The sequence below is a fragment of the Drosophila albomicans genome, chromosome 3, assembly GCF_009650485.2.
Source record: "Drosophila albomicans strain 15112-1751.03 chromosome 3, ASM965048v2, whole genome shotgun sequence".
NCBI lineage: Eukaryota > Metazoa > Arthropoda > Insecta > Diptera > Drosophilidae > Drosophila > Drosophila albomicans.
This window is the reverse complement of record NC_047629.2, coordinates 20,313,172-20,340,315: the sequence shown is the minus strand read 5'-3', so window position 1 is coordinate 20,340,315 and position 27,144 is coordinate 20,313,172. Positions and strand designations below refer to the sequence as shown.

Below are 27,144 nucleotides of genomic sequence, written 5' to 3'. Positions count from 1 at the left end.
GTACAACACCGAAAAGATGACAAATTGAAAAGAATTATTGCTTACAAATGTAGAAAAGAGGGGCGGGATGAAAAGTGGGGGGACAATGTTTATAAACAAATTGTAAATTGTAATAATAGTATTGAGCATTGAACTGTGTACTGTTCAAGATTGGAGCAATTGATGCGGAGTATTTGTGTGTGGAAAGCAGAAGAGATGGACTGCAAAAGAATTTTCCAGCTTTTCTAAATGTACGAGTAATAATTGGTAAATGAATACGAGTAAAACAATTGTTAATTAAATTAAGTAAGCTGTTAATTATGGCAAACAAAGATTGTAAACGCACAAATGTCATTGTATGTGTAACTGTGTATCTGTATGTGTGTGTGTAAGTATAAAATTATCTCATTTCATTTCATTTCATTTCTCATCGTTATAATTATTATTATATATGCATGATATCATATTATAATTAAACTCTTTTTCTTATTTCTTTTTTCTGCATTTCTCAGATTTTGTCTCGCTTCTCTTACTCTTCGTTCTTTCTATATTATCTTCTTTTTTAGTTTTGTATCAACTTTTAACGTTTTGTTGATTATTTTGTAGATTTTTTTTGTTTTACAACAAATGCACACAATTGTTTTTTGTTTCTTTTTTCCATTTTTAGTTTATGTTTTTTTTTTGTTTTTTGTTTTTCGTTTTTTTGTTTCTTGCCTTAACTTGGACTTAATTAAGATTTGTATCAACATGTTTTATTGCAGAGCGACTTAATTAACTACAATTTAATTACTTTAAAGTGTGGTTTTTTGTTTTGTTTTTTTACCATTTCGTTAACAATTCTTATTTTGTTATCTTTTCATTCTTCTCGTTTTGTTCTAGGCATTTGGGAGGCAAACATTCGACATTAATTAACGAATTAATTAATTAACTTGCTTCTTTTTTGTTTTCATTAAGCAGAGATCCTAGATATTTCAACATTATATATATGTATAGCCACAAATAACAAGGTCAAAGGGCAATAGGGCATGGGCGTAGAACAAACGATCAAGGGGAGGGGGGAGGAAGGTTTTAGTTTTTTTTGAAAAAAAATATTACAAATTGTTGTGTTGTTTTGTATATTTAACAATAATAAAAATGTTGACTTAAGACGAGTACAATTCATTAGCTTGATTTATCAGTTAGCATATAGATAAAGATAAACATATATATTTTAATAGAGTATGGGGAGCAAAGTAAGGGGAGTTCTTTTTTTTTGAGGGGGAGGGCGGGACCTATGGTCTAGCTAAAGGGAGCGGGGGGAAGAGCGAACTTACGTTTTACTGGACAGACATTTTGCACTCTATTCTTGTTTTGTAAATTTACTTAAGACATACGCATAGATACGTGTATATGTATTGTATATATATATATATATATATGGGTATAGATATATCTATCTGATGTATCTGAATAATTTCACTTAATTACAGCATTGAAATTTGTTAAAGAATTGTTGTAATCTCATTGTTACTAAAATAACAGATATATATGTATAAAAAAAACAAATATCATGCATATACATAATAAGTACAGCTAAACATTTTGTTATCGCCGCCGAATTTGTTCTCGATTTTTGTTCAGTTTTCAGTTATCGTTATCGTTATCGATAGACATATTACGCTGCTCTAAGGACTAAACTTAACATTTCTATATATGTATATAAATGGCTTATTGAAACAACTTTTTTGTTAGCAAAATTGTGTCCACATTTTTGAGTGTGTATGTGTGCGTGTGTGTGTGTGTTTGGGGGGAGGGGAAAGTGTTGATTTTGAGAGCACGCGACTACTGATTGGGCAGCTCCGTGAGCGTCACATCGTACAGGTCATCCTCGATTTGTTGCACCTCCAGCAAGAAGATGTCCTCGTTGCAGTAGAAAGATATCATATCATCATCAATTTTCGCCGTAATCCTGCAATAGATTAAAGACAACTCGTGTTATTAAATAGATTGCGAGATTGTGAAGGAGAGGAAAGTCAATAGAGAGCGTATTATTTCGTCGGTTCGCAACCATTTTATTTATTTTTCTTTTTTTGTTTTTTTTTTAGCACCCCATGCCTCATGCCAGAAATTAGTCTTAGACTTAACTACAGGATGAACGTGTGATAAAATTTTGTAATTTCTTTTCTTCTTCGTTTTTTTTTTATTATGATGGTGTTTGGTGGTGCGGTGGGTGATGGTGGTGGTTGCTGGTGGTTCGTGATGTTGTGTCGTGTGTGTAGTGTAGTGTCACTTTGGTGTAGTATAGTATAGTGTAGTGTAGTGTTTAGCACTGGGCAAAAAAGAATTGCCGCCTTACTTACCCCTTCTTATTTGTGCGATAAATGTTATTTATGCTCGTTGTTGAGATTTTGTATTTGTTTTCAATCTGCAATTGAGAAACGAGAGAAATATGATGTTTTGTCTGTTGTGTTTTGCACGAGTAACGAGTAACGAGTAACGAGTAGCGAGTAACGAGTAACGAGACAGTGGTTCAAAAACTAACTAGAAAACTAAAATATTTCTCTTATAACTCTTGTGTGTGTTTGTGATTTTGTTCATTTGTTTTTGCGATTTCTCTTTTGTCTTTCTTCAATTTTCAATTTGATTTTTTATTTTTCGTTTCTTTTGTTTTCTGCTCTTAGCCAATCTTTAAGTCGTTCGTTCCCAACTTTTTTGTTTTTGTGCCACATTGCATTGTGTGTTAAGTGTATAAAATATATTTATAAATTTTAATTGGTTGGATCATCTACTGATGTGTTTTGGTTGTTTTGATTTGATGAGGTTGACAGCTGTTTTTATGAGACATGGTTACGACGCTTCAATTAGTTTCAACTACAATACGATCCTTTCACATATATATATTTTTTTTCAAGGCTGCAAGCCTGGTTTCTCTTTAAGATTGAATATTTGTTTTAAATTATTACAAATCTTTTTTAAATATCAATTTTGGGTTAATCGGTTTGTATGCTTTGAATGCGTAAACAAAATAAAATTTAATTGGATTTGAAATGTAAATTTGACTTTTTACAAAGAAATAAATAATATTAAGCTATAGACAAACAGTTTGATTTTGGGTTAAAAATAGCATTTTGTTTTAAAAATGGTTTCTTTTAACAAAATATGAAAAAGTGCATTGATTTTACTTCATTTAATTGAAATTTGTGGAATTATTAAAAAATTAAACCGGTTTTAGCATTGACGTAATCAGTTTTGCAGCCTTGTTTATTATTGATTGGTATTATAATTTAATTTCCATTTGGTTTTAATATGAATATTACGATTGATATGGAGTTTGGTTTTTGTTGTTGTTGTTGGTTTAAGAATTATGAATTATTATTATTTGGATTATGCTTAAGAACTTGTTTTTGGTTTGGTTTTTATTTGATTGTTTAGAGACCTCCCATCTTGAGGCTTTGAACATTTTGGATCGTGAATTTTTCATGAATTCATATTATATAGATATATATATTTGAATTTAACAACCAATTGGGCCAAAATGAACAAAATTACAGACGTTACAAGTATTAGAGATTTTTAGAGTGAGTTCTTTTTTTGGGGGGAATATTACTTTGGGATAGAGGGAACAGGAGAGAGGAAGAAACACATGCTGGGTCTCTTAATTCAACATTACAGTTGCAAGCATTCGTTTGTTTTTTTTTTTTTTTTGCTTACCGCATTGAGCAGGCCAATTGTGGTGGGCGGCACCACATGAAGGGGCGTGTAGACCTCCTCGTTCTCCTGCCGCACATAGAGCATGACACGCTCCGTGGTTGGCGGCGTCATTCGTCCCCGTTTCATCGGTGGCCCAAAGTCGGACATGGGAGTGCTGGTTAACATGCTCTGATCCAATATGTGATCCTTCTTGTCACTAAATTATGCGATGGGGAAGGAAGATGAAATGCAAAAAAAAGAAAGGTCGCTTTAGTCAGGCTCTCATTACGTAACTAGTCCGTTTTGGGGGCTAGTGAAAGGATGACGATTTTTACTCACGTCTGCATGTCGGGCGGAAAATGATTGTGGAATTTGAGCGTGGGCGTGGCAACCTTTTGGCCGTGCAACAAGAACGGTGAGGCGCCTTTCAGTTCCGGCGAGTCAGTCTCGTGGCCATAGAAGCTCTGTGGAGCATAAGCAATTGAGTGTAACGTTTGTTCTTCAACTGGTGGCATGCTAGAGCTAGCGCTAGTTGTTGTTGTTGTTGTTGTTACCTTCTCAATGTCCTCGGCGGGCGAGAAGAGCACCGGGGGCTTGGCCAGATCCTGCATGCCATAGAACTCGGAGCGATCCGTCACCGGATGATAGAGCTCATCCAGCTTCTTGCGTCCAGTTGCTGTCATCTTGCGCTTTGCGGCACGTCGCTCCTCATCGCGCGTCTTGCGTTCCGCACCCTGCAAGAAAGAGAAAGAGAGATGTAGAGAGTTGAGTATTAGCGGGAGTTTTGCGCAAGGCTTGCAAAGCTTGCAACCAGGTGGCAAGCAATGCCCAGCTGTAATTAGCAATCAATCAAAATGCATGGGGATGCACACATTTTACTTATTGCACATTTGCTTGTTTCTCGTTTTTTTTTTGGTTTTTGTTTTATTAATTAAATTCGTGTATCGTGCTTCAAGTGGCATAAGCCTGCCACAGCCTGTGGCAGACAACACTGGAGTGCAAAATGTGTAGAGACACACATACAGAGAGAAAACACGTTTTTGTTGCTTTGCCACCAACGCGGCAGCCACTTGTTGCATTTGCCAGGCTTTAGCACCGTTAGGGTCAGCGCCCAAAAAGCAGGAGAGGAAATGGGGAGAGGGGAAAGGGGGCAAGAGGGGGGACTAGCGGCAGATATTATTATAAAATAGTTAGGAGATGCCGCATAAATATGCATACATCATAAATAATACACACGGCGGCGGCGGCGCCCCAAACCATTGCAGTTGCAGTTGTTGCAAGCTCCGGCTCAATTGCCCACCTGACCAGCTGCCCATTTGTTGTTGTTGTTATTGCTGTTGTTGCTTTGCCGCTTGATTGCCTGTGACTGAGTGAGCGGCACACACACACACACACACACTTGCATACAGCTGCTGATTGCTGGTTTGCGTGTAAACAGATTCTGCTGTTGCTGCTGCACTTTGCATTTGTAATTAAAAATCCAGCAATTGAGGCGCAGGAAGTGCTATATATACCCGCGCTGCGCTCCTGTGCTTCCCTCCCCCCTCTCCATGCACTGCTTCTACATCTTCTGCTGCTCTGTTAGTCATTTTTTTATGTGCTTAGAGTTATGCAAGGCTGAGGATGTGCCTATCTGCCTACATCTCGTGTAGCTCTCCACTCTCCACACACTGCAGTCTCCACTCTGCGCTGCTCTCTCCCTCACACCACTGCGCGCTGCACTGAATGAAGCTGCTCTCGCTTCGCTTATCACAACTACAAATTTTTTTGCCTAGAGCGCATTTGCTGTACATCATATCAAGCCTCTCCCGCTCACTCTGCACGCTGCGTGTGTGTGTGTGTTTGTCTGCATGTAAATAACTGTATTTTATTACATACTTTTATTTTATCTTGGCAAAAATATCGCCAAAGTTGCGGCAGACAGCGACGCGAATCGACGCCAATCGCGGTCAATGCACGTCGACGTCGCCTGCACAACTCCATCTTTGCTTCTGCTTCTTCTTCTTCTTTTGCTTCTGCATCCTCTGTCTCTCCATCTTCTTCTTTTCGCTCAGCGAGCCGCTGACTAAGATGTGTGTGTGTGTGTGTGTTCGTGAGAGTGTGGAAGGGGAGCAGGGAGGGGAACTCGCCATGCACATTTGGCGCTGCGATAGCCACATCGATTACTAAGCGCAATTTTCGATATGCCAATTTGGTATTTTTTTATTTTTTTTTTTGCAGTCGTCTCCATCTTCTTCTGTGTTTGTATCGATAAATTCCAAACTGCGTAGCTCCCATAGATATTAACTTTCTCCATGCTGTTTACAGTTACGAAAAGGAAACACCCAAAAGCGTTCTGACAGACAGAGACGTTTTTTTTTGTTTTTGGTGTTCAGCGAAGGAATTTCACAAAATGGAATTTGTCAATAATAATATTTAACTATAACAATTTTTGCCTCAGGGAATTAATATTGCTGAGAAGCAAAAAGTGCTGCAAAGAAACTATTTTTTATGTCAGCTTAGTGAAACTCTTTCTTCTATAATTCAATATCTGTCAAGTGAAAAGCTAAAGTCCTAATTATTACATTATTAATATTATGGTTTTTGCAACATCCCAAATTTACCCAAGATGATCGTAAATTTCGTGAACTGCAATAAAATGTAATTCTGGAAGCACTTTTTAAACGTTTTGCAATGTGAATTTTTTATGTAGGGTTCCCCTTCATAAAAAACAACTCAAAACAAAAAACAAAAAAAAAGGTGGCAAAAGGCGGTAATTGCAAGTCGATTGCAAATGCAGAGAAATCAGCAAAAGAAGACCGAGAAATGTGTGGTAAATAAAAGAAGAGGGAGGAGTCCATATGCGGTATATAGCCATAAAATAAGCTGGTACCGCGAAATTTAATTGATACATTTACCGATAAATACACGCCCGGTACTCACACAGGGCTACAGCACACAGTACTTTGGTAGTAGTCTTGGCCGCCTGGAGGGCCGAGTGTGTAAAGTGTGTAAAGCTGTAGCTGAAGCTGTAGGGTGTTGCGTGTATCGAAGTACTGGGAGAGCACAATAAAAATGTAGTCGGGGTGGAAGGGAAGTCGGGATGAGGGAGCTTGCATTCGCGAAGAAGTGTAATGATATGAGAAAATTAAATTGGAAATCCACGAAATGATTTATTAATAAAGCACATCAAGCTCAAAAAACGCAACGAAACAAAAAAAAAACCAAAAAAATGAAATACAAAATAAAAATCGAAAGAGCTGGAGAAGAAAAAGTGAAGGGTTCCAGGCATCGAAACAGTTCGCATAAAGCATAAAACAAGAGGAAGAGACCAAGGCGAAACGATGCTGAAAACAAGGGCAATGGGCACAAGGCGAAAGGATGGATGGATGATGTCGGGAATCAGTGTCCAGTGGAGGACAGGTAAAGGGGGGGAGAACGAAGGGGGAGCTGAAGAGGAGCCGACTTTGTCCATTTACTTTTGTACGCGTTACGCTTTCCACCTGAGCCCTGAGCATCTCATGATGTAGGGACAGACGTGCAACAAGCAACAGGCATCAGGCAACAGGCAACAGGCAGTTGCCCCCAATTCGATAAAAGCAGTCAGCGACAAGTGGCAACAACAACAACAACAACAGAGACACAACGCTGCCGCAAGTCACGTCTTGAGCGTCTTTTAGTTAGCTGGCTCAACTCATTCAACCTGTTGCACGTGGCAGCTGCGTAATTATGTGTGCTCCCTCCCCTTATCCATGTAAGTGTGTGTGTGTGTGTCTCTAGCTACTGAGATCCCCATGTTGCAACATTGTGAAATTGAAATCACTTACCTTATCGCAGAAGACCTTTATCTGACAGTAGCCCCGATGGAAGACTGTCGCATCTCGTGGATCCTCGAACGTATCGATCTGAACGTGCAGCGGCAGACCCTGCACAAGAAATGGAAGTAAGAGTTGTTAAATATTATAATGAAATCATAATCAAGCTTTAAGTAAGGCTAACTAACTAACTGCGCCTGCCACTTGAGGCAGGCTTCACTGTAGCTGTCACAATTTGCAGTCGCAGTCGCTGTCGACGTTGCAGTTGCAGTCGCCTGTGTTTCTGTCAATGAAATATCAACTTAATGGTACGCATTACAACACACAAAGGATGCTGCAACAGCCCAGCGTGCAACAGCAACAGCAACAGCAACCTGCCACAACAAGCAGGCGAAGCAGGCAAACAAACAACGAAGCAACCATCTTTCTACCTACGTAAAAAGTCAGAGAACTGTAGCAAAACTCACAAATGACAATCGCCGCTGGCTGTTCTTGCTGCTTCCCCCTGCCCCTTCTTGCTCTTTTTATGACGCTGGCCTTGCCATACGGGTATTATGACTATGTGATTAAGTGTGTAACACGGTTAGATCCTAGGGGTAACGCCTCCTTTTGCACAGACCCCGCAATTTGTAGGCACAGGTGTTTATGTAGCGCAATGCATTGCAACAGATTCAACTCGATGCTGATGCTGATGCAGCTGATGTGCGGCTTGCGGCGATCTGGCAACACTGGCGGTATTTGTGGGGCGTGTTAAGTTGGCTGCGCTTAACCGCTGACTGTACTTAACTTCTAATAGGCAAATTATTAGCCATCTTCAGTTGGCAATTGAGCAAGATTTATTGCACTTTGCATTTGCTTTGTTTTATGCCATTTCTTTTGTGTCTATTTCTTGCGCATCTTCGTTTCAATTTGTAAGCAAAAAAGAAGCTATAAAGCGGACTAATCATTAAAACGGTATAATTGATGCCTGAACTAACATTTTGCTAAATATTGAATGCTTTTGACATACGAAACAATTAGGAAACAATAAAAAAATAATTTACTTTAATTACATAAACTATTAATTATAGATTTTATGGCTATTTAAGTTCAAAATTAAGTTATAATTCAAACAGAGACTTCAAATTTTGTAGCTATTTAAGTAAGTAAGACTTAAAGCTCTTTTATTATTGGAATAGTTATTTTAACTATTCTAAGTTTAGATCTTGAAGTCAATTTTTGCTAAGAAATTATATTAATTGCTTTAGCAACTGAATAATGTTTTTTTTATCTAGCTTTAACTTTAATTATTTTAAAAAACTAGTGAAATTTGTCTGCTTTGCGCTTTCTAGAGTAAAGCTAAACCATATTTTCTTTATAATTTATGATGATTTTAAAAGCCAAATGAAAGTTGCACTCACCTTGACACCTTTTTGACTGCTAAAGTCCGTGCTGAGACACTGTACGGCAATGTTGATCTGTAAAAACGGGAAGGGGGGGAGAAAAAAAGAGCAAAGCAAAGAAAAATGCATGAAAACAGTTGTTGTATAAAAGTTGTGACAAATGTAAACAATTAAAGAAAAATCAAATGCTTAATCATGAATTGAAATAAAAAAGAAATTAAAGCGAGCAACAGGAGAGAAAAACCAACGATATAAAAAAAAACTATTATATATAAAAACAGTGCAAATTGACAGACGCATGAATGCGATGGCGACTTGAAGTTGCAGTTGGATTGGGACTGGGACTGTTATTAGAAGCCAATTGTTTTCTCTCTATTAAGTCGATGTCCTCTTTATGCCCACGACAGTTTAAAACATTCCAACACACGCACACACACACCCAACTAAAGAGAGGGGAAAGGGGAGGGGGGATACAGTTTGGATATGGCAATGGCAATGCCAATGGAAGCTGGAGACAATAACAAGGCAATACACAGAGGACCAGCCCGAACTGTGGCAATAACTGAGTGGGCAGCAGAGGGGGGGGGGGGGGGGGGGGGGGGGGGGGGAGGGGCTGCTGCGGCCAGTTGACTTTTGCAAGGCATCCAATTCATTTTTTTTTTCTGCTGCTGCTGTTGTTGCTTCTCTCTCTGCGTTTTATATATATTTTTCTTTGCTGCGTTGTTGTTGTTGTTGTCGACTTGGATTCAGTTGCTCAGCGACAGACTTCAAGTCGCAGTGTGTATGTGTGTGTGTGTGTGTGTGTGCGAGTTCATATATGTGTGTGTGTTTAAAGGCATTTTAAGCATGTCCAAGCCAGATGCGACGAGCCAAAGACAAACAACACAAAAAAAGAGTAGAAAATCCATCAACGCAAAAATACCAAAGGAAACAATCTTAATGGTAAAAGTGCAACGCGCAGTCGCAGTCGCTGTCGCAGTCAGCGTCGCAGTCAACGCAACAACAACTTCGTGTATGTGGATGTGACTCTTTTGCTGCTGCTTTGGCTGCTGGACGTGGAGCAGTATTTAATGTGAATAATTAGCGGGCGCGTACCATATAAGAGGAGACACAGACTGCAGACTGCTGACTGCAAGCTGCAAGGGAGTGTAGAGGGGAGACAGAGGGGGGGACAGCACCTGCGTGTCAGTGCGTACGAAAGTTTTATATATATTGTATGTAAGTGTATATCTGTTTTTTTTTTTTTTTGCTGCCGCCGCCGCCACCGCTGGGAAAGGCAATAACAGATGCGTGCGAGAGTCAAGACAGAGGAGAAGGAGTGGAAAGGGGGGGATGTTGAGCTAGCTGCCTAACGGCATAAAACGAAATCGACATTATGCGGCCGCAGTGTCTGCAGCGTGCAACGTGCAACGTCGCGACTCTCTCTCAATGTCTCTGGCGATTTTGTATTTTGTGCATTTTGTTTTTGGGATTAAAATCTCAGCGCGTAAACAATTTGTAAATAAAAAGCGCGTATCGAAAATGCAGTCAAGATTGCGCTTATGGCCAGCCAGCTAGCCAGCTAGACATCGAGCCAATTGGCCAACCTGACAGCCTCTTGGCCAATTTAATAACTGCTTACCAATTTGACACAAGTCACTGAACTTGCCATTTGACAAAAAGCAGCAAAAAAAAAAAATAAACATGTGCAATAAAATGGCATTCGGAAAATGGTAATAAATGTAAAAATCAACGCAATTGCATTTCTATTGCAATAATGCACATACCCTGTAAATTACGGGCACAAAGAGGCATGCCAGGCGAGGATCTTGAAGCTTTAGATAATATGAAAGAAGAGATGTCCTTAGGAATAACATATTCATGTAAAATAATGTACTTTATGGGGTACAAAAAACATCGTTCGAAAAGTTTATGATAATTATATTGTCTACTCTGTAAAAGGGGTATCTTAAGTACTGATTTTTTAATTAAAAGGACCAAAAGTTATTAGGAATGTTTTTGCAGTAAAAAGTGAATACTCATTTTAGGGTATTTAACACATGCTTTGAAAGATTCTCTAAGATAAATTGTTTTTTTTTTTTGTTGGTTAAAAACATTTTATTTCTGAACTTTACATTACTTAAGGTTAATCCCATACTTTTTTAGTATATCAGACTTTTATTTTGGTATTTTTAGCATTTTATTATTTTCTAAGATTTATTACTCAAAAATCTGATATTGCTATTTATACTTTTCAAGAGTTTTAAGACTTTTCTATTAACATCAAATATTGATGTAGGGCAGAATTGTTACACTTAAGCTACTCCTAGGGTATCTAATAGCCTTGCACTTTACTACGAACCTTTTTGCCTATTGAAATTTGATATTTTGCCGTCGCAATTGCAATTGTTTTCATTCGTAGTTGTTGTTTTCTTGGGCGGAGCTTTAATCTATGCACAAAACTAAGCATCTGCATGGCAATATTGTAAAAGGCGCTCTGTGGTGATTGCGGTGGTGTTTACAGCGAGCAAGTGAGCGTGCGGGGCGTATACGTAATCTGACGGCGCTAGCCGCTTCAACGCTCGATAGAATTGCAAATATTTGAGGCGATTAAAATTGCTGATAATTGCTAAATTAAACGCGCTGGGAGCTCAGACTCAAACTCCGACTAGTAGCTGTATTAGCCATAGTTGTAGTTGTTGCTTTTGGCTGTGGCTGTGGCAATAATACAGCGTCATAAAACACACACACACACACACACATACACACACAGAGACAGATAGACAGATGGAGAGACAGAAAATTGTCGAGGCAGGTGATTAAAACCAAGTGTCATAAATAAATAAATGCATAAATTATTCTTTTGAATAAAGCACAACTACAACAACAACAACGAAGCGAGACGGCTAGCGTTGTGGTCAAGCGTGCGAGAGAGAGAGATGGCAATAGAGGCGACTGCTGCGACGCGCGTTGAATAATTTGCGTTGTACTTGCAATTGAAAATAAATCACAAATTAATTCTTGCACACACACAAGCGCACACACAAATGGGAGAGGATTAGGAGGAGTGGAGAGTGTGGAGAGGGGGGAAAAGAACGATTTGCCGTCTCACTTTATTTTTGTTGTTGTTTTGTTTGTTTTGTGTGTTTTTCTCTGTTCGCTGTATATTTCTTTTTAAATTAAGGCGGCGCTCAACACAAACAAAATGGCGTCGTCTCTACACTGAGTGCGAGTGCGAGTGCGAAAGAGGAGGCGAAGGTGAAGGTGGAGGTGGAGGGGTAATAACTTAGAACTTACCTTGGCAGAGCTCTCGAGCGGATTCCAATAGACGGCGATGGCATTGTGCGACACTTCCTCAATGCAGCCAACGAGACCAACCGAGTTCTTTGTGTCTGCAAGCATAGATGAAAACAAGAAGAAGAAGAAGAAGCATAAGTAAGTGATCAACGGCAGTGGAACGCATGTGGATCGTAGTGGAACGCATTGCAGTCGTTGCGTTGCGTTTCGTTTCGTTTGTATTTAACAATTAAGGCAAACTTCTGTGACAAGTGCCTAATGAGTTATGCCTGCTGATGGGGCAGGCAAACGCAACAGGATGCTGCAACAGCGGCAGCTGCAACACAGACAGAGACAGAGACAGCGAAAGAGACAGAGACAGACAAACTAGCCAGATTATCTGCAATCAAACAAACCCGAACGCATTGCGCGTTTATCAATGTCATAACTCGGTTCGGTGTCTCTGGTTACCCGCGCAGTCGATCCGCTGCCTCCTCACTCAATAAAAACCAACAATTTACGGCTAGAAATCTTATACAATGGCCACTGTTCACACACATACACATATGCAATCGAAGAGACAGATAGACAAACTCGCTGTTGGAGTTCGTTGGATTTACGCACCTGCATCCAAGATTCTTTGCTTCACGGAATGCTGACGACTGTGCCAGAATTGCCAGGCCTTTATCTCATCTTCGGGGCTCTTCTCCTCGCGAAACATTAACATGATCACACTCTGTGAAGCAAAATATAAAATACATATTAATTAGCTTTGTTTTCTCAATACCGTGTAAACAGAGTGATGTTTAAAATAAAGTGATGTTTAAGCTTATCTCGAAAATGCAATCAAACTATTTGGCCTTTTATCTAAATTAGCTATGCCTTTGACTTTTCCACATATTTATAAACACCATTAGTTGATTTTTTATCTATAATCAAATTCAAATTCAAAATTCTGCATAAATCTTAAGTCTTATAAATTTGCATTCTAATCGATTATAAAATAACCTTACAAAACTTAAGATGGATAATAAATTATTTTTAAAATTAGTTATTCGTTAATGTATAAGATGGTAAATTAGGAAAAGTAGTTCAAAATGTATTAAATTAATATTATTTCTATATTAATATAAATTTTCGAAATTTTTTGAATTTCTTATCTGTAGAATGTTTTCTAAAAAAACTAAAAAATGATTTTATATTAGTTTGCAGTTTTAGAAATTACTATATTTCACAGCAAAAAAAAAATTTACCCATTTATATTAAGTTTCGTTACTATTTAAATCGATTCTAATCAAGAAAAAGTTACCCAAAATTCTAAAAAATGATTTGTAATAAATTTGCTGCTTTAAAAATGATTATCTTTCTTTAAAGTCTTAAAAGAATACAATTCCACCTATTTATATACATTTTCTATTATTATTAGAATCGTTTCTAGTCAAGCAAAAGTTCCCAAAAATACTAAAAAATGATTTTTAATAAATTCACTGCTTTAGAAATTATTATGGTTATTTCCAGTCACAAAAGATGTATTCCAAAATAATAGAATGCAATTTATGCAGCAATAAATTCAGTGCTTCTCACTGTTCTTTTGTTTGCTAGGGTATCCCGTAGTCGCCCTCGCTTACAACGCTGCTGCATTGCTCTTGACGTATACGAGTTGTGACATTTGCTGCCAGGCTGCTTTCTGCTTTCTGCTTGCTGTTGGTTGCCTTACTCGCACCCTTACAAAAGTCAAAAGGATTAGGCGCTAGCAGACAAAAGGACGAATTCGATTTAGCAGAAAAATATCTAGCACATTTGTCCTGCCAGAGATCAAGAGACTGATCTGTGTTTCCCAGCGCATTTGCATTTTCTGTGCATTATTTATACATAAATTCTGAAACATTTTGAATAATTATGGCGACAGGCAAAGGAAGCGCAGAGATAGATACAGAGATCCTTAAGAGATAGCGAAGACGATCCCGTGTTGTCCGGAGTTCTTCTTCATGAAATTGCAACCCTTTTGTTTTCATTTCATCTCCCTCCCTTTTTATTTTTCTGTTTTCCTTCAAGTCTTTCGCAACGCTCTAACTGATTACTTGGCATAAATATTTTTGTGTATTTTATGCGCCTTTTTTCCTTTAGCTGCTTTCTGGGGTATTTTCTCTTTGCGTTCTCGTAAATATTCATGGGCTAATCAGCTCGTAAATTATACTCGCTCTTTTTTTTTCATTTTTGTCAGTTTTTCACCGTTACTAGCTGGGAAATGGAAATGAAAACCGTATCGTAATGCAGTGAAATGCAAATGCAAATGCTCGTTGCTTGATTTTTACTTCAATTTACTTTAAGATTCTTAAGTTTCGTCTTTACGTTTTGTTAACCCATTCAGCACAGGGGGCCGTGATCGACCAAAAAAGGGGCTAGAGGGTTAAACAAATAAACTCGTAAATTAATTTTGACACTTTTTTCTCGAAGCGCAAAAATATATTGCCGTTTTATGGTAATACGAGATCATAATGCATTAAGGGCTCCCAGGATAGTGATAAACGGTAAAGTTTCAGATTTATGAGCTGCTCAAAGTGACTTTCATTTTCAAAGTTGTCGTTTTCACTTAAGAAAGAATTTCCATATAAAATATTACGATCTTTAGGTACAGCATAATAATTTTCTATTGGGTATTAAACTTAAATATGTTGAAATTTTTCAATCAGTTTCAAAATTGCATTACAATGAAATCATAGATCATAGATCATAGATCATAGATCATAGATCATTGTACATTGTGATTTCTAAGAGACATTTAAGTATCAAAGAAGAATATCAAATTAGTTACATCTATAATAAGGTGATGTCCTAAACATAATAGAACAGAAAATTTAGTTTACAGTTCAGATTTAAAATCGTCTTCAATTTAAAGGAAACAACTTCATGAGAAAAAGTAAATAGATCATCAAGATAAATTCAGTTTAAGTTTTATCTTTTAAATCTTTACTATTCTATTTCTTAGCTACTGCATTATTTACTCAAAGAGAACCGCAGCAAACTCAACTGTCAAATCTAGCAAATCTTCAAGATCTTTTTTCACGTTTTTTTCTTGAATTTGTCACCAGTTTTTTTTTTTTTTTTGCTAAATATGCAAATTGCGAGCCCTAGACTGAAATAAGAGCTATAAGAGAAGTGGTACACACTCAATTGTTGTTTACTTAGCCCATGGTTGGCACTTCTATTTCCACTTCCACTTCCATTTCCACTTCCTCAAATCGAGTTTCATTTCAATTTCAACTGTTACTTTGATTGTGATTCTTGAACGGATCTCAACGGGTTGAGTTAACAATTTGCATTTGCATTTGCCAGTAGCAGACGTCATTTAAGCTTATCTGATTGATGATGTTGATGTGTATTGTCCTCGGCATGTCCTGAGCCTCAGCCCAATTCCGTAACGAAAGTCCTGAACAAACACTACACACACACATTCACACACATGGACATTTCTTAAGAGAGCGAGTGTGTGTTGAAAGGCTCACAATTTGCATTGAGCGTGATATTCAAATTCTCATAAAGCCGCCCCGGAGTATCATTTATCATTTATCATCGAGCGTCAGGATATACATACATGCGTATGTATGTTAAGAAAGGATTGAAGACACAGGATAGGACGGATATACGAGTATGTACGTGTTGTGTAATTGAGCAAAGGGTGCCGAGAGCTGACAAACTTGATTAGCGCTCAGGCAAACTGACAAACTGCTCGCCTAGCTCGGGGCATCAAATTCAGATTCAGATTCCGATTCAGATTCAACTTCATCCTCAACTTCAACTTCAGCTGAGGCAATGACAAATAGATCCTAAGGCTGAAACCGATGTTAGGGGTTTGGGCATTAAGCCCCTACCCTAAACATTGGGTGTTGATGGCAATAACAATACTAGTATAAGACTCTATGGATACCATACACATAATACAAAATTTGAATATTTTGGTACCTCAAACATCATTAATTATTATAACCAGGTTAAAATAAACAAGCTGTCTTTGAGTTTGTCTTAAATCTAGATGAATTCTGATGTAAAAATGTAAAATTTTGACTAGAAATCTTGAGAAAAAAATCCTAGTATTGAGATGAAGATTAAGATTAAGATTATTATCTTAGTATTTTTCGGTTAACGTAGTTTTTGTCGATATTTTAGTTCAACAAATTTGACTATTTTGATGTAAATAAAAATAATTCGAAAAGAACAATATCAAAATGAAGAAGGAAAACACAACATCAACAATTTAACAATATTTGTCAATTTAAGCATGTTTTCATTATAACTATAATAATATTAAGATTATAAATCTTTCGAAATTATCCTAGTATTAGGATGGTTATTATCTTAGTATTTTTTCGAATAACTTCGTTTTTTTACACTACTTTGACTCAAGTTTGAAGATATAGAGAGAATTAGTAATAAAATTCGTGGATTAACCTCAATATTTTTAGCATTTCATAATTTGTTTTACTAAAAAATTATGTTTGCGGAGTTCTAAATGTTTTTTTTTCCTAGTGGCTCTGTTTGTAATTACATAGTTATGACTTGAAACTTCCTAAGTTTTAAGATATTCAGTCAAATATCTTCTTTTTTAAAGATATTGTGTTATTATAATTTAAAATGGTATTTTTCTTAATGGATTAGTTTTTAATAAGTAAAAAGTTTGTGCTAGAAGTGTAAAGATTTAAGCTGTTTTCAACTTAGTATTTGTTTTTTGGTATATTATAGTTATATCTCATGATTTTAAATTCTAAATGTATTTTTTCTTAGAAGAGTTTGTAATGAAGTAAAGATTTTAATGCAGTTTATAATGAACTAAAGATTTTAGACTCCTATTATTAGAATTCTAAATATATTTTCTCTTAGTGTAGTTTATAATGAAGTAAAGATTTTAAATCCCTATTATTAGAATTCTAAATGAATTTTCTCTTAGTGCAGTTTATAATAAAGTAAATACTTTAAATCCCTATTATTAGAATTCTAAATGAATTTTCTCTCAGTGCAAGGGTTTATAATAAAGCAGAGTTCGAACTCCTACCTTAACTGTTGTATTCTTGATTGGCTTTTCCGCATCGTGCACATACTCCAAGGTGATGCCATAGAACTGTCCCTTATTGATGTAGGTGATGCGATCGTCCTCACGCCTCTGCGACGAACTAATCGGGCTCTCCAGATGATATCGAAAGCCGACATTTGTGAAGCTAATGAAAGAAAAACACGGAATACAAAGTAGCATGAAAGTTAAGTTAGAGTTTAAACTCACTTCGATGTTAATCATAAGGTGAAATCAATGTGGGACACTTACATTTTTGGTATTTGAATTTTATCAGCATCGTTTTGACGTCCGAAATCGTGCCAGGGCCTCGAGCGTGTTGAGCCATTTGTGCTGGTATCCACCAGCGATGTGGTTGGACTATTCTGACTGCCGTGGACCACAGTCCGCTGCTGGATGCTGTTCACCGAGACGGGTATGCTGCCATTGGCATCGATCAGCGTGCCCGGCTGGCAGAGTTCCGTGTAGTCAAAGGACTAAAAAGGAGTTTAGAATATTACATGTTAACAAGTTGTCAATAAATACATATTAATTATGATTAAAAAAAATGGTTAAGGCTTTAATGGACACGTCACGCATTTGTTGGCTACTCGTTATACGTTACTCGCTACTCGCTACTCGTTACATTTTACTCGCTACTCGCTACATTTGCAAAACGCTGTGTGGAGCTTAACGCTAAGAATGAGTGAAGTACTTTGAGTACGGTTTTATACCTGCTGTATGTGATTCTGATCCCTCGGCGTTATGGCATCCGTGCCAATTCCCGAATCGGGACTCGGCAAATCCACCGTTAGACCCGCTGCCGTTATGGCCTTGGCATACAACGGCGTGCTGCCATTTTTGCCCGTATCCTGTTGCTGTTGTTGCTGCTGCTGTTGTTGTTGTTGCTGCTGCTGTTGCTGCTGTTGCTGACTGTGATGGTGTGCATTACTGCTGGTAAGCACTGTGGTTGTGGTCGGTGCATTGCTGGTGAAACGCGCCTCATAAACCCCGCCCACGGGCTGCGCCTGTGTGGCCGCCGAGACGGAAACATCCTCGCCGTAGAGACTGCGCGCTGAGCCGGCGGGAACGTAGCCACCTTGGCCATCGGGGGCAAAGTATTCCCGATAGTAGGGCTCCGTTATGAAGGTCGTTGTGGGCGGGGGACCGGGCGGCAGTCGGGTGGCCGTATACATGCCATAGCTATCGGTTGTTATGTACGGTCCGGGGCTGGGACTTTGGGCTTGCAACGAGCTCTGCTGCTGTGTGGGGCCAGTTGTGCTCTGGTGTGAGGTCTGCAGGAGTTCGGGATCAATCTCTCTCTCACTCAGTTGCTCTCGCTCGCTCTCACTCACCTGTAGATAAATCTGTGTGCCGCCCGTGGAAGCATACATCTCTAGATCTGCTGTCGATGATCTGGCGGGACTAGATGCTGTTGTTGTTGTAGCTGCTTCGGTTGCTGTTGCACTTGTTGCAGCTGATTTAAGGTTAGTTTCTTGTTGTTGTTGTGCCTCTGTTTGGTTGGCATCCACGCGCAATATCTGTGAAATTTTGTTGTTGTTGGGTTGGTGACTTGGACTTGAACTTAAAGCTACGACTGTCCAACAATTGGTTCAGCCTATTACATTGATTGATCTGCACACACACACACTAGTACACGCACACACATACTCGCACAACATTGGCAACAACAATAACATTAAGCACGTGTATTTATTAATTGTCGTTTGTTGATTGATGACGGCTTTGCGACGGCGGAAGGTCAAAACCTAGCTGACCACAAAAGTTGACAAAAGAGTGCGTCTACCTCGCAGTCTTCTCTCTCTTCCCTTCCAAGTTCTTGGCTGCTGTTGTAGCTGATTCATAAGCCAAGCCAACAAGCGGGCCAATAAGTACAGTTTATAATAATAAGAAATAAGAAAAAACACAGTCACAGAGTCGCAACAGTCGTCGAGTGGAAAGAAACCAATTAAAATGCGTTGTCCACAGCAGCAGAGAGGGAGACACACACACACACACACACACATCTATATATACATAGCTATATAGTATATGGTATATAATTATATGTATTTGTATATGTATATGTATGTGCATATGTTAATTAGCATTGCTTTTTTTTATTGATCGCACCAAAATGTCAAACGTTTTTCGACTCTTTTTTTTTTTATTTCTTATGCATATACATATATATTATATATGTTTTTTTTTTGGTTGACGCGCGCGCTAAATGAGGTAATACGGCAAAGAGATACAGATACAGCCACGAGATACAAGATACATTTAGATATATGCATGCCACGCCCTGTTTTAATAGCCAACCGAGCGTCTAGGCGCAAAATTAACATTTACTTGATGACTTTTTCACGCGCCAAACACCAAAAAATCAAAATCAACAACAAAAAATTAAGTTAAAACTCCGAAAGAAAGTGAAACCCAGTCGATGTCGATCAACAGACGTCACGGATTAAGATTCCGATTTTGAGGCAATAACTTGACCATCGGTTCTAAATATGTTTCATTAAGCAACAAAGATCATCAAAGATCGTATACAATAAGTTGACAAAACAATAAGAATTAACAATATTATAATTTTAGTCTTTCCAATTGTTATTTATACGAAATTCAACTGTTGTATAATTTAGCAGCCTTGTTTTTTTTCGTTTTGTTGTTGATTTTTGTTTTCTTGAAATATATTTTTGTGTTGCTTCTTTTTTTGGGGGTTTTGTCTCGCATCGCCCCAAAGATTCTAGCTGCGAGCTAATTAAATTTGTTCATAAAAATCAATTTGCATTTTGTGTGTGTTTTATTTTCAGCTTCAGTTTCAGCTTCAGCTTCGACTTCAGCTTCAGCATCAACGTGCAACGTCAGAAAAGGCCTTGGCTAGTGAGTCTCTAAGCCAACGATCGACGCGTCTTTGTTGTTGTTGTTTCAATTTTTTCATCGCTTTTAGGTTTTTGGTTTTTTTTTTTTTTTCATTTTTGTGCGTGTCGCGTTTGAATCTTTAGCATATATGCCATATATAAGTATAGTCTATAGTCTATCGAGTCGACTAAACTGAGCTATTGGCAGCTAGAATTATGCTAAGCGATCTGCTGTCCCCCTCGCTCTCTCTCTTCATCACTCGTACACTCTCTGTCCCTGTCTCTGGCACATATTTATGTATGAGGAAGAAATAAAAATTTAAATAAAGCCAATTAACTATTTTAATGCCTTTGGATGATAAAAAGTGAAACTTTTTTTTCTTCTTCTGTTTGTTGCTAATGCTATAGCTGTTGTTGTTGTTATTGTTGTTGTTGCCGTATGTATTTTGTCTACTTTTGAGATATTCTGTTTAGCTGGCATTTTTATGCATATCGTTAATTCTCGGAAATAAACCAAGGCAAAGCAATAATCTAATACAGTAGAATGAATACTATACAACAAAATTATTATTATTATTCTTATTCTTATTATATATTTTTGTTTCTGTTTCCAACTCTGTTTTTTATAGTTTTGTTTTTTCTCTAAAGTGTCTCTTTAATTTTTGGCGCTTTTAACTTCATTTTGCTTTTTAATGAGGAGCGTTACTTGCATACATTTATCTATATAATATGTATATAGCATTTACCATAAGTCGAAACTTTTGGTAATTTTCCAACTCTTTTCATTTTGTGAATTGAGATTGATTTTAATAAACATTCCAACACAAAAAATTAATCTTGGAATGAGGATTTTTTTTGTGTGTTCATTTTGCAATTCATTTGATTTAAGTAGGCACAGCAAAGTTAAAGATTAACATATTCTGAATATTAAATAATCGGCACAAGTTTAAACAAAATTGTATAACTTAAGCATTGAAGGAATATTGATTGTCAAATTTAATTTTGGTTTTATAAAATTGCTTCTTTTTACAGAATTTATCATATCGAAAGATAATATTTAGTTTCAATTGAAACTTGTGATGGAAAACTAATTGAAAAAGGAAAATCTCATTCATTTTTATAAAAATAATTTAGAACTAAAGAGCAAAAAGAGATGAGACAACTAAAAACTTCAATACTACAATTTTAATACTGATGCATTATAAAAAGGATACTTCAAAATTGAATTTGAATAAGAAACTATTTTAACAAATTTTGATTTCGTTGTGGAAAAATTCACACAAAATCCTTCACAACTGATTGAGCGCATTCTTAATCGGTTTTCTTGCTAAATTAATGATTATTCAATGTTGCAACAATTAGCAAAGAGTAAGCACTAGTCTGTGTCCACTTCTTTGGGTCTAATGATTGGACTTTCCGGTCTAAAATTGCAACAAATTGCAATATCAATTTTTCATTTCTCATTTATAGAATTTGTGTTGTGTGTTTGTGTATTTGAATGCGAATTCTGTGCCATAAATTAGTTAGGCAATATGTTACGGAACCTTTAGACTTAATATACATACATGATATGTATGTATGTGTTTAGAGATATAGATGCTTAGTAGATATAAATCTATATATATATTAGTTATGGCTATGTCGCCGCGTGTATGCAAATGAATAAGACAAATATTGCGAATAATTAACTGTCAATGCGAGAAAAACGTATTTATAATACGAACGTACAATAAATTAGAGTGCAATGCAAATTGCAGATAAATACAAAAACAAAAACAACAACGCAACGCAGCACAACAACAAGAGCTAAGCCAGCGGGACAGCAAGAAAACAAGGCAATTAAATTTAACTAAAAAATTTACTCAATGAATTTTTCTATATTTTTCAATCCACACGGCACACACATAACACACACACACACGCACATTTGTGTGTTGCCCACACTCTCATCTGCAAATCGAAGCGGTAAAAAGCAACAACTACAAGACAACTGTAACTGTTACTGTGGCTATTATCTGTGTTGCTCTTGCTCTTGTTGTTGTTGTTGTTATTGCTAGGTGCTGGGTGCTGCTGCGGTTGGGTTCTCGCGCGCCAAACAAAAGACTTCGTGTTGCTTAGAGCTCAAACTTGTTCGCTCTGTGTGGGTGTTGAAAGGCAACGCGTTGCGGCTCAGCTGGCTGGACGCCCACACACAGGTTGTTGTTCGTTGTAGTTGTAGTTGCTGTTGTTGTTGTTATTTGTCTTTGCGCATGTTCGCTCAATTTGTGTTCGGTGTAGTTTTTGTTGTTGCGTTTGACTTTTGTTTTTTTTTTCTTCATTTTTCTTTTACTGGGAGTTTGATACGTTTTCGGCGCGCGTTTGCATTTTGTTTGCAGGTGTTTATTTGGTTCGATTGCTGTTGCCGTTGTTTTTGGTTGCTTTCTTGTTGTTGTTGTTGCTGTTGCTGTTGCTGCTGTTGTTGACTGTTGCATTAGCTAACTGGGCAACTGGGCGCCCACATTCCAATCAAGCGGCACTATATCATATATCGTATAGGTATATAAACCTAATATGCAAATTGCCAGCATATCAATTTCGGGCACAACACTCACACACACACACACGCACACAGACAAATCCACTTACATTTCTTAGTATTAATTATGTACCAATTGTGTTTTGGGGGGTTTAGGGGGGAGTTGATTGTGAGGCTTTAGGTTATTGGCACTGCTCACTGAACTGTACAACACTGTTTAACACACTATGTATTGTAGTTGATTATGATTATTATTGTTGTTGTCGTTTGTTGCGCGTCGCGTTACAAGATTTACGCGCAGGAAGCATTCGCGATCTGCGCGGACTGCTCAGAAATCAGACGAATCGCAAAACGATCCTACTCCGACAGCGTGATACGACTGACTGAGCGATTCACGTATGACAACGACGGCGACGGCGGCGGCGGCGACGACGACGACGGCGCTACCTCAGCACATTCACACACACACACACATACACACACAGGCTTACACGCATGGACATGCCGACAGACGTCAGCGTTGCGTCGGCCAGTTGGACCAGTGAGCTCAAACACACACACTCACACAGATTTGCTCGATCGCACACACACACACACACATGCGCACGCATATCAGTTCAAAATGGTTGGAATCTCTGTGGCTGTCGCATATTCTGACATGCGCAGCGGCCGGACAGGGCGTTACAAGCGACAACGTCGCGGCTCGACGTCGCCGTTGCTGTTCGATATACAAACGAGCGCGGCATTAAAAAATTGTTTCATTGATTCGTAGCAGATCGAAGGAAGAACGTAACACAGTGCGCCGGAAGTGCGCACTTAACTTTTGTCGCCTTCGGTTATTGTATGTGCGCATACGAACATTGTGAGCCGCGCAATTTCCCACCATTTCACATACTTGTTGTTTTTGTTGCAAAACTCTTTAATTATAGTTTTGGTTTTGCTTTTTTTGTTTTTGCATGCGCCTGCAAATTGATAAAGCAGCAGGCAGGCCATCGAACATGCAACTTGCAACTCGAACCGATTCCAGCGCCTACCATCGTGTGCACAAGCGAGCTAGTTTAATGCGCGTGAGCCTTGAGTGCGAGCGAGCGCAATATACAAATCACACAGGCACACACATTCACGCAAAGGCGCAAACGCAAACACACACACACAGCTTACGACGGCGCGACTGCGGCAGAGGCAACGACTACGACGACGACGACGACACGATCGTGTATAACAAGTTGAGTGTATAACAGTTTCGAATGCAAACTGCTCCGGCTGTCGCTGTTGTTGTTGTTGCTGCTGCTCTTCGCTTGCCTGCCTGCTTGCCTGCCTGCTGAGTTGAATTGAGTTGAGAGCTGTGTTGTCGTTGTTGTTGTTGTTGTCTCATTGCTTTTGCGTCAATAGAACCACGACGAGTAGCGACAACAACGACGCTGATTCGTATTGGCTGCAGCCACTAATACTCATTGCTCACACTCACACACGCAGTTGACAGACCAATTGCAGGTCTTAGAGAAGCAGCGACGACAAAAGCAAACAAACGACGACAACAACAACAACAACGCCACATAAACCGCAGCAATCACAGCATGTTAATTAAGGCAGACAAAATAGAGCGCAGGATGTGCGCTCTTCGCTCTTCTCTTGTATTTTGTAGCTTTTTGCTATTGTCCGCTGCGCAGTCGCTGCGCTGCCGCTAAATGTGAATGGAGAGTTTTGTGTGTGTGTGTAGGGAAAAAACAAAACCTAATTGCCAAAATGCAAAACTAATTTAGTCGATAACGATTTCAATTTCGATTTCGATATTGCGTGCGTGTCCATTAAAGCGTTTAAATAGTTAAAAGCTTTTGCAAGCTTTTTTAGGGAGCTTTCCTACCTTCTGCGTTATCACGGTGCCGCCATTGGCTGCGACGGCGCCAATGTTGCCATTCTTGGGATCCTTGCTCAAGTCTTCGGGTTCTCGTTTGATGCTCAGCAGCTGCTGCTGCTGTTGTTGTTGTTGCTGTTGCTGCTGCTGTTGAACGGCAGCGGAGACAATTGAGCCCGCACTCCCCACACCCGCCGTGGTGATGGTTACAATATCGCTGGGATGCTGTTGTTGGTGCTGTTGCTGTTGTTGTTGCTGCTGCTGTTGTTGATGTTGCTGCTGTTGCTGCTGCTGCTGCTGATTCGAGATGGTTGTGGTGGACACCACGCCGGTTGTGGTCGCCGACGATGAGGGGTGTGAACCAAGCAGAAAGCCTTGAATTTCATTTTGCGATAGGCCAGAGACATCGATAGGTGTGGTCTGGCCATTTAATTTGCCGGCGCTGCTCGCATTGCTGCAAAAAACAAGAAAACAACAACAAAAGAGAGAGAGAGAGAGAGGGAGAAAAGAGAGAGAGAGCAAGAGCATAAAAGAGAGAAAGAGAACGCTCGGTTAGTTTCAATTGCAATATGATGATTACAAAACAATTAACTTAATTGCCACCCACAAAAAAAAAAGAAAAAAACAGAAGTGTGTCTTAAATTCTAGCTGTAAATCGCTATATATCTTTATCGTTATCATAGTGTTTGCCAATCAGAGATCTGACAATCAAGAGCGCAAAATATGCAGCAATTGCAATTTTCAATAGCTAATCCGTTGGCTGCGCCTAATTTGCCAACAACAAAACAACAACAGCAGCAACTACACCTGTAGTTGCAGCTGGACCTGTTACCAACTGGCCAATCGACTCGCCATACACACAAACACACGACACACACACACATACACACACACCCGAATAGGAGCAACAACTGAAAACCAAACCAGATTCCAGCTGCAGGCCGAAAGCAGCCGCAGCCGCAGCGTCGACGTCTTTTGGCCAGTCAAAGACACAACACAAACAAACACAAACAACAACAGCAACAACTACGATAACAACTACAATAAGTTGCAGCAACAACGGCAACAATATCTGCACAATAAAAACAAATTGCATTCAATGAAAATCAAGCAAAAGCGAATCGCGCATCAACGCAACTTGGTTGTTTCTTCTTATTCGTCTTCGCCGTCTTCTTCTTCTGCTCGTGACAGTTAATCGCATATCGATAACTTTAAGCTTAATGTCTTACGGCTATTTGGTATTTCCCCCTCCGCCGCATCAACCACAACAACAACAAAATTAACAACAACAAAAGAGTGCTACACTTTCAAGGTCGCAAGTACAAGTGGCATACCAAATTTGGATGAATTTCTTGAGTCATGTCTTAAAGCGTATCAAAAAGGCATATATTAAGAATATACAGCGCGTGAATTAATACCAAAAAAAAAAAATATATACATACATAAGTATAAAACGAAACGAAATGAAATGAAACCCGCTCTGACGTCAAATCTTACGATTTTGCTTCTAATTATAAGCATTAAAAGTTATGCCTTTAACACAAGCGATATCGAGTGGGCGACTAACGATAAGACTTTAATAATTTCCATTCAAAAGATGCTAAAAAAGCATTCATAAATATTAGAAACACAAAAGCCGATTAGTCATTCGCTAGTTAGCACTTTAAATGGTGATGAAACATCAGTTAAACACTTTTCTGTGGCTGTACTTCTGAGTGGTAGTAGTTTTAGCTTTACCGGGAGGCTGTAATGCTTAAGCTTAGACAACATTTCAGGGAATAGTCTAGATATACTACTTACAATCTTTAATCTAAATTAGTTCCAAGCATTGTACCTTAAACAAAATGCAAAAGTTCGTACTTTTTATTTAGTAAGATCGCTCACAATAAGTTATATTCTATATCCTTTTGAGTGGTAGTATCTGCTTTACCGGGAGGCTGTAATGGTTAAGCGTAGACAACATTTCAGGGAATAGTCTAGATATACTTACAACTTTTAATCTAAATTAATTTCAAGCATTTTGAATTAATCAAAACACAAAAGATCGTACTTTTTATTTAGGAAGGTCGCTCACAATAAGTAATTTTCTATATCCTTTTGAGTGGTAGTAGTTGCTTTACCGGGAGGTTGTAATACTTAAACTAAGCTAATATTTCAGGGAATAGTCTAAAAGTACTACATTCTTAGTTCATAACAATAAGATTTTTTAATTTTAATTAGTTTCAAGCATTTTGAATTAATCATCATCCAAAAGATCGTACTTTTTATTTAGGAAGGTCGCTCACAATAAGCTATATTCCTTCCACTCCTTCTGAGTGGTAGTAGCTGCTTTACCAGGAGACTGTAGTGCTTAAACTAAGCTAACACTTCAGGGAATAGTCGCGAAGAACTGCTTACAACTTATTCAGTTCATAACAATTAGCATTTTAATTTGAATAAGTTTCAAGCATTTTGCATTAATCATAATCCAAAAGATCGTACTTTTTATTTAGGAAGGTCGCCCACAATAAGTTATTTTCTATATCCTGTTTGTAATTAGCTAGTCAAATTAAGTTTTTATTATGTCCAAGTTATTAAACATTATTGTTTCATAATAGAAAGCCAGACGTTTATCAATGAATTTACTTTTATATGACAGCTGCGTTTATAGCGTAAGAATTTAACTAACGTCTTTGAGAGGGTCTCGTAAAGTTTTTTGTTGTTTTGCTGTTGTTGTTTGGCAACGGAACCGCAAAAATAAAGAAGCACAAAATGAGAACAAATGTCGCAATTTCTTTAGCGAGCAGC

General features: G+C 38.3%; 1 protein-coding gene across 7 annotated transcripts in view; it reads right to left on the bottom strand.

Annotated features, from left to right (window-relative positions):
- Window positions 1-616: 616 nt before the first annotated feature.
- The window catches only part of LOC117566934 (protein grainyhead), a 49,609-nt gene continuing 23,081 nt past the window's right edge, over window positions 617-27,144 (bottom strand). For 2 of the 7 annotated variants that reach the window (XM_034246556.2, XM_034246561.2), the window contains exons 3-15: window positions 24,367-24,811; window positions 18,479-18,664; window positions 17,858-18,418; window positions 17,397-17,620; window positions 17,130-17,292; window positions 12,704-12,815; window positions 12,101-12,195; window positions 8,843-8,899; window positions 7,455-7,553; window positions 3,988-4,382; window positions 3,670-3,865; window positions 2,319-2,383; window positions 617-1,927 (exon numbers count right to left, since the gene is read on the bottom strand). In XM_034246556.2, the coding sequence (XP_034102447.1) occupies window positions 1,801-1,927; window positions 2,319-2,383; window positions 3,670-3,865; window positions 3,988-4,382; window positions 7,455-7,553; window positions 8,843-8,899; window positions 12,101-12,195; window positions 12,704-12,815; window positions 17,130-17,292; window positions 17,397-17,620; window positions 17,858-18,418; window positions 18,479-18,664; window positions 24,367-24,811 (2,725 nt within the window). In that variant the 3' untranslated portion in view covers window positions 617-1,800. Of the gene's footprint in view, window positions 1,928-2,318; window positions 2,384-3,669; window positions 3,866-3,987; window positions 4,383-7,454; window positions 7,554-8,842; window positions 8,900-12,100; window positions 12,196-12,703; window positions 12,816-17,129; window positions 17,293-17,396; window positions 17,621-17,857; window positions 18,419-18,478; window positions 18,665-22,612; window positions 22,889-24,366; window positions 24,812-27,144 lie in introns of those variants that run through there. The other 5 variants (XM_034246559.2, XM_052005392.1, XM_034246557.2 and 2 more) reach the window with 4 other exon arrangements.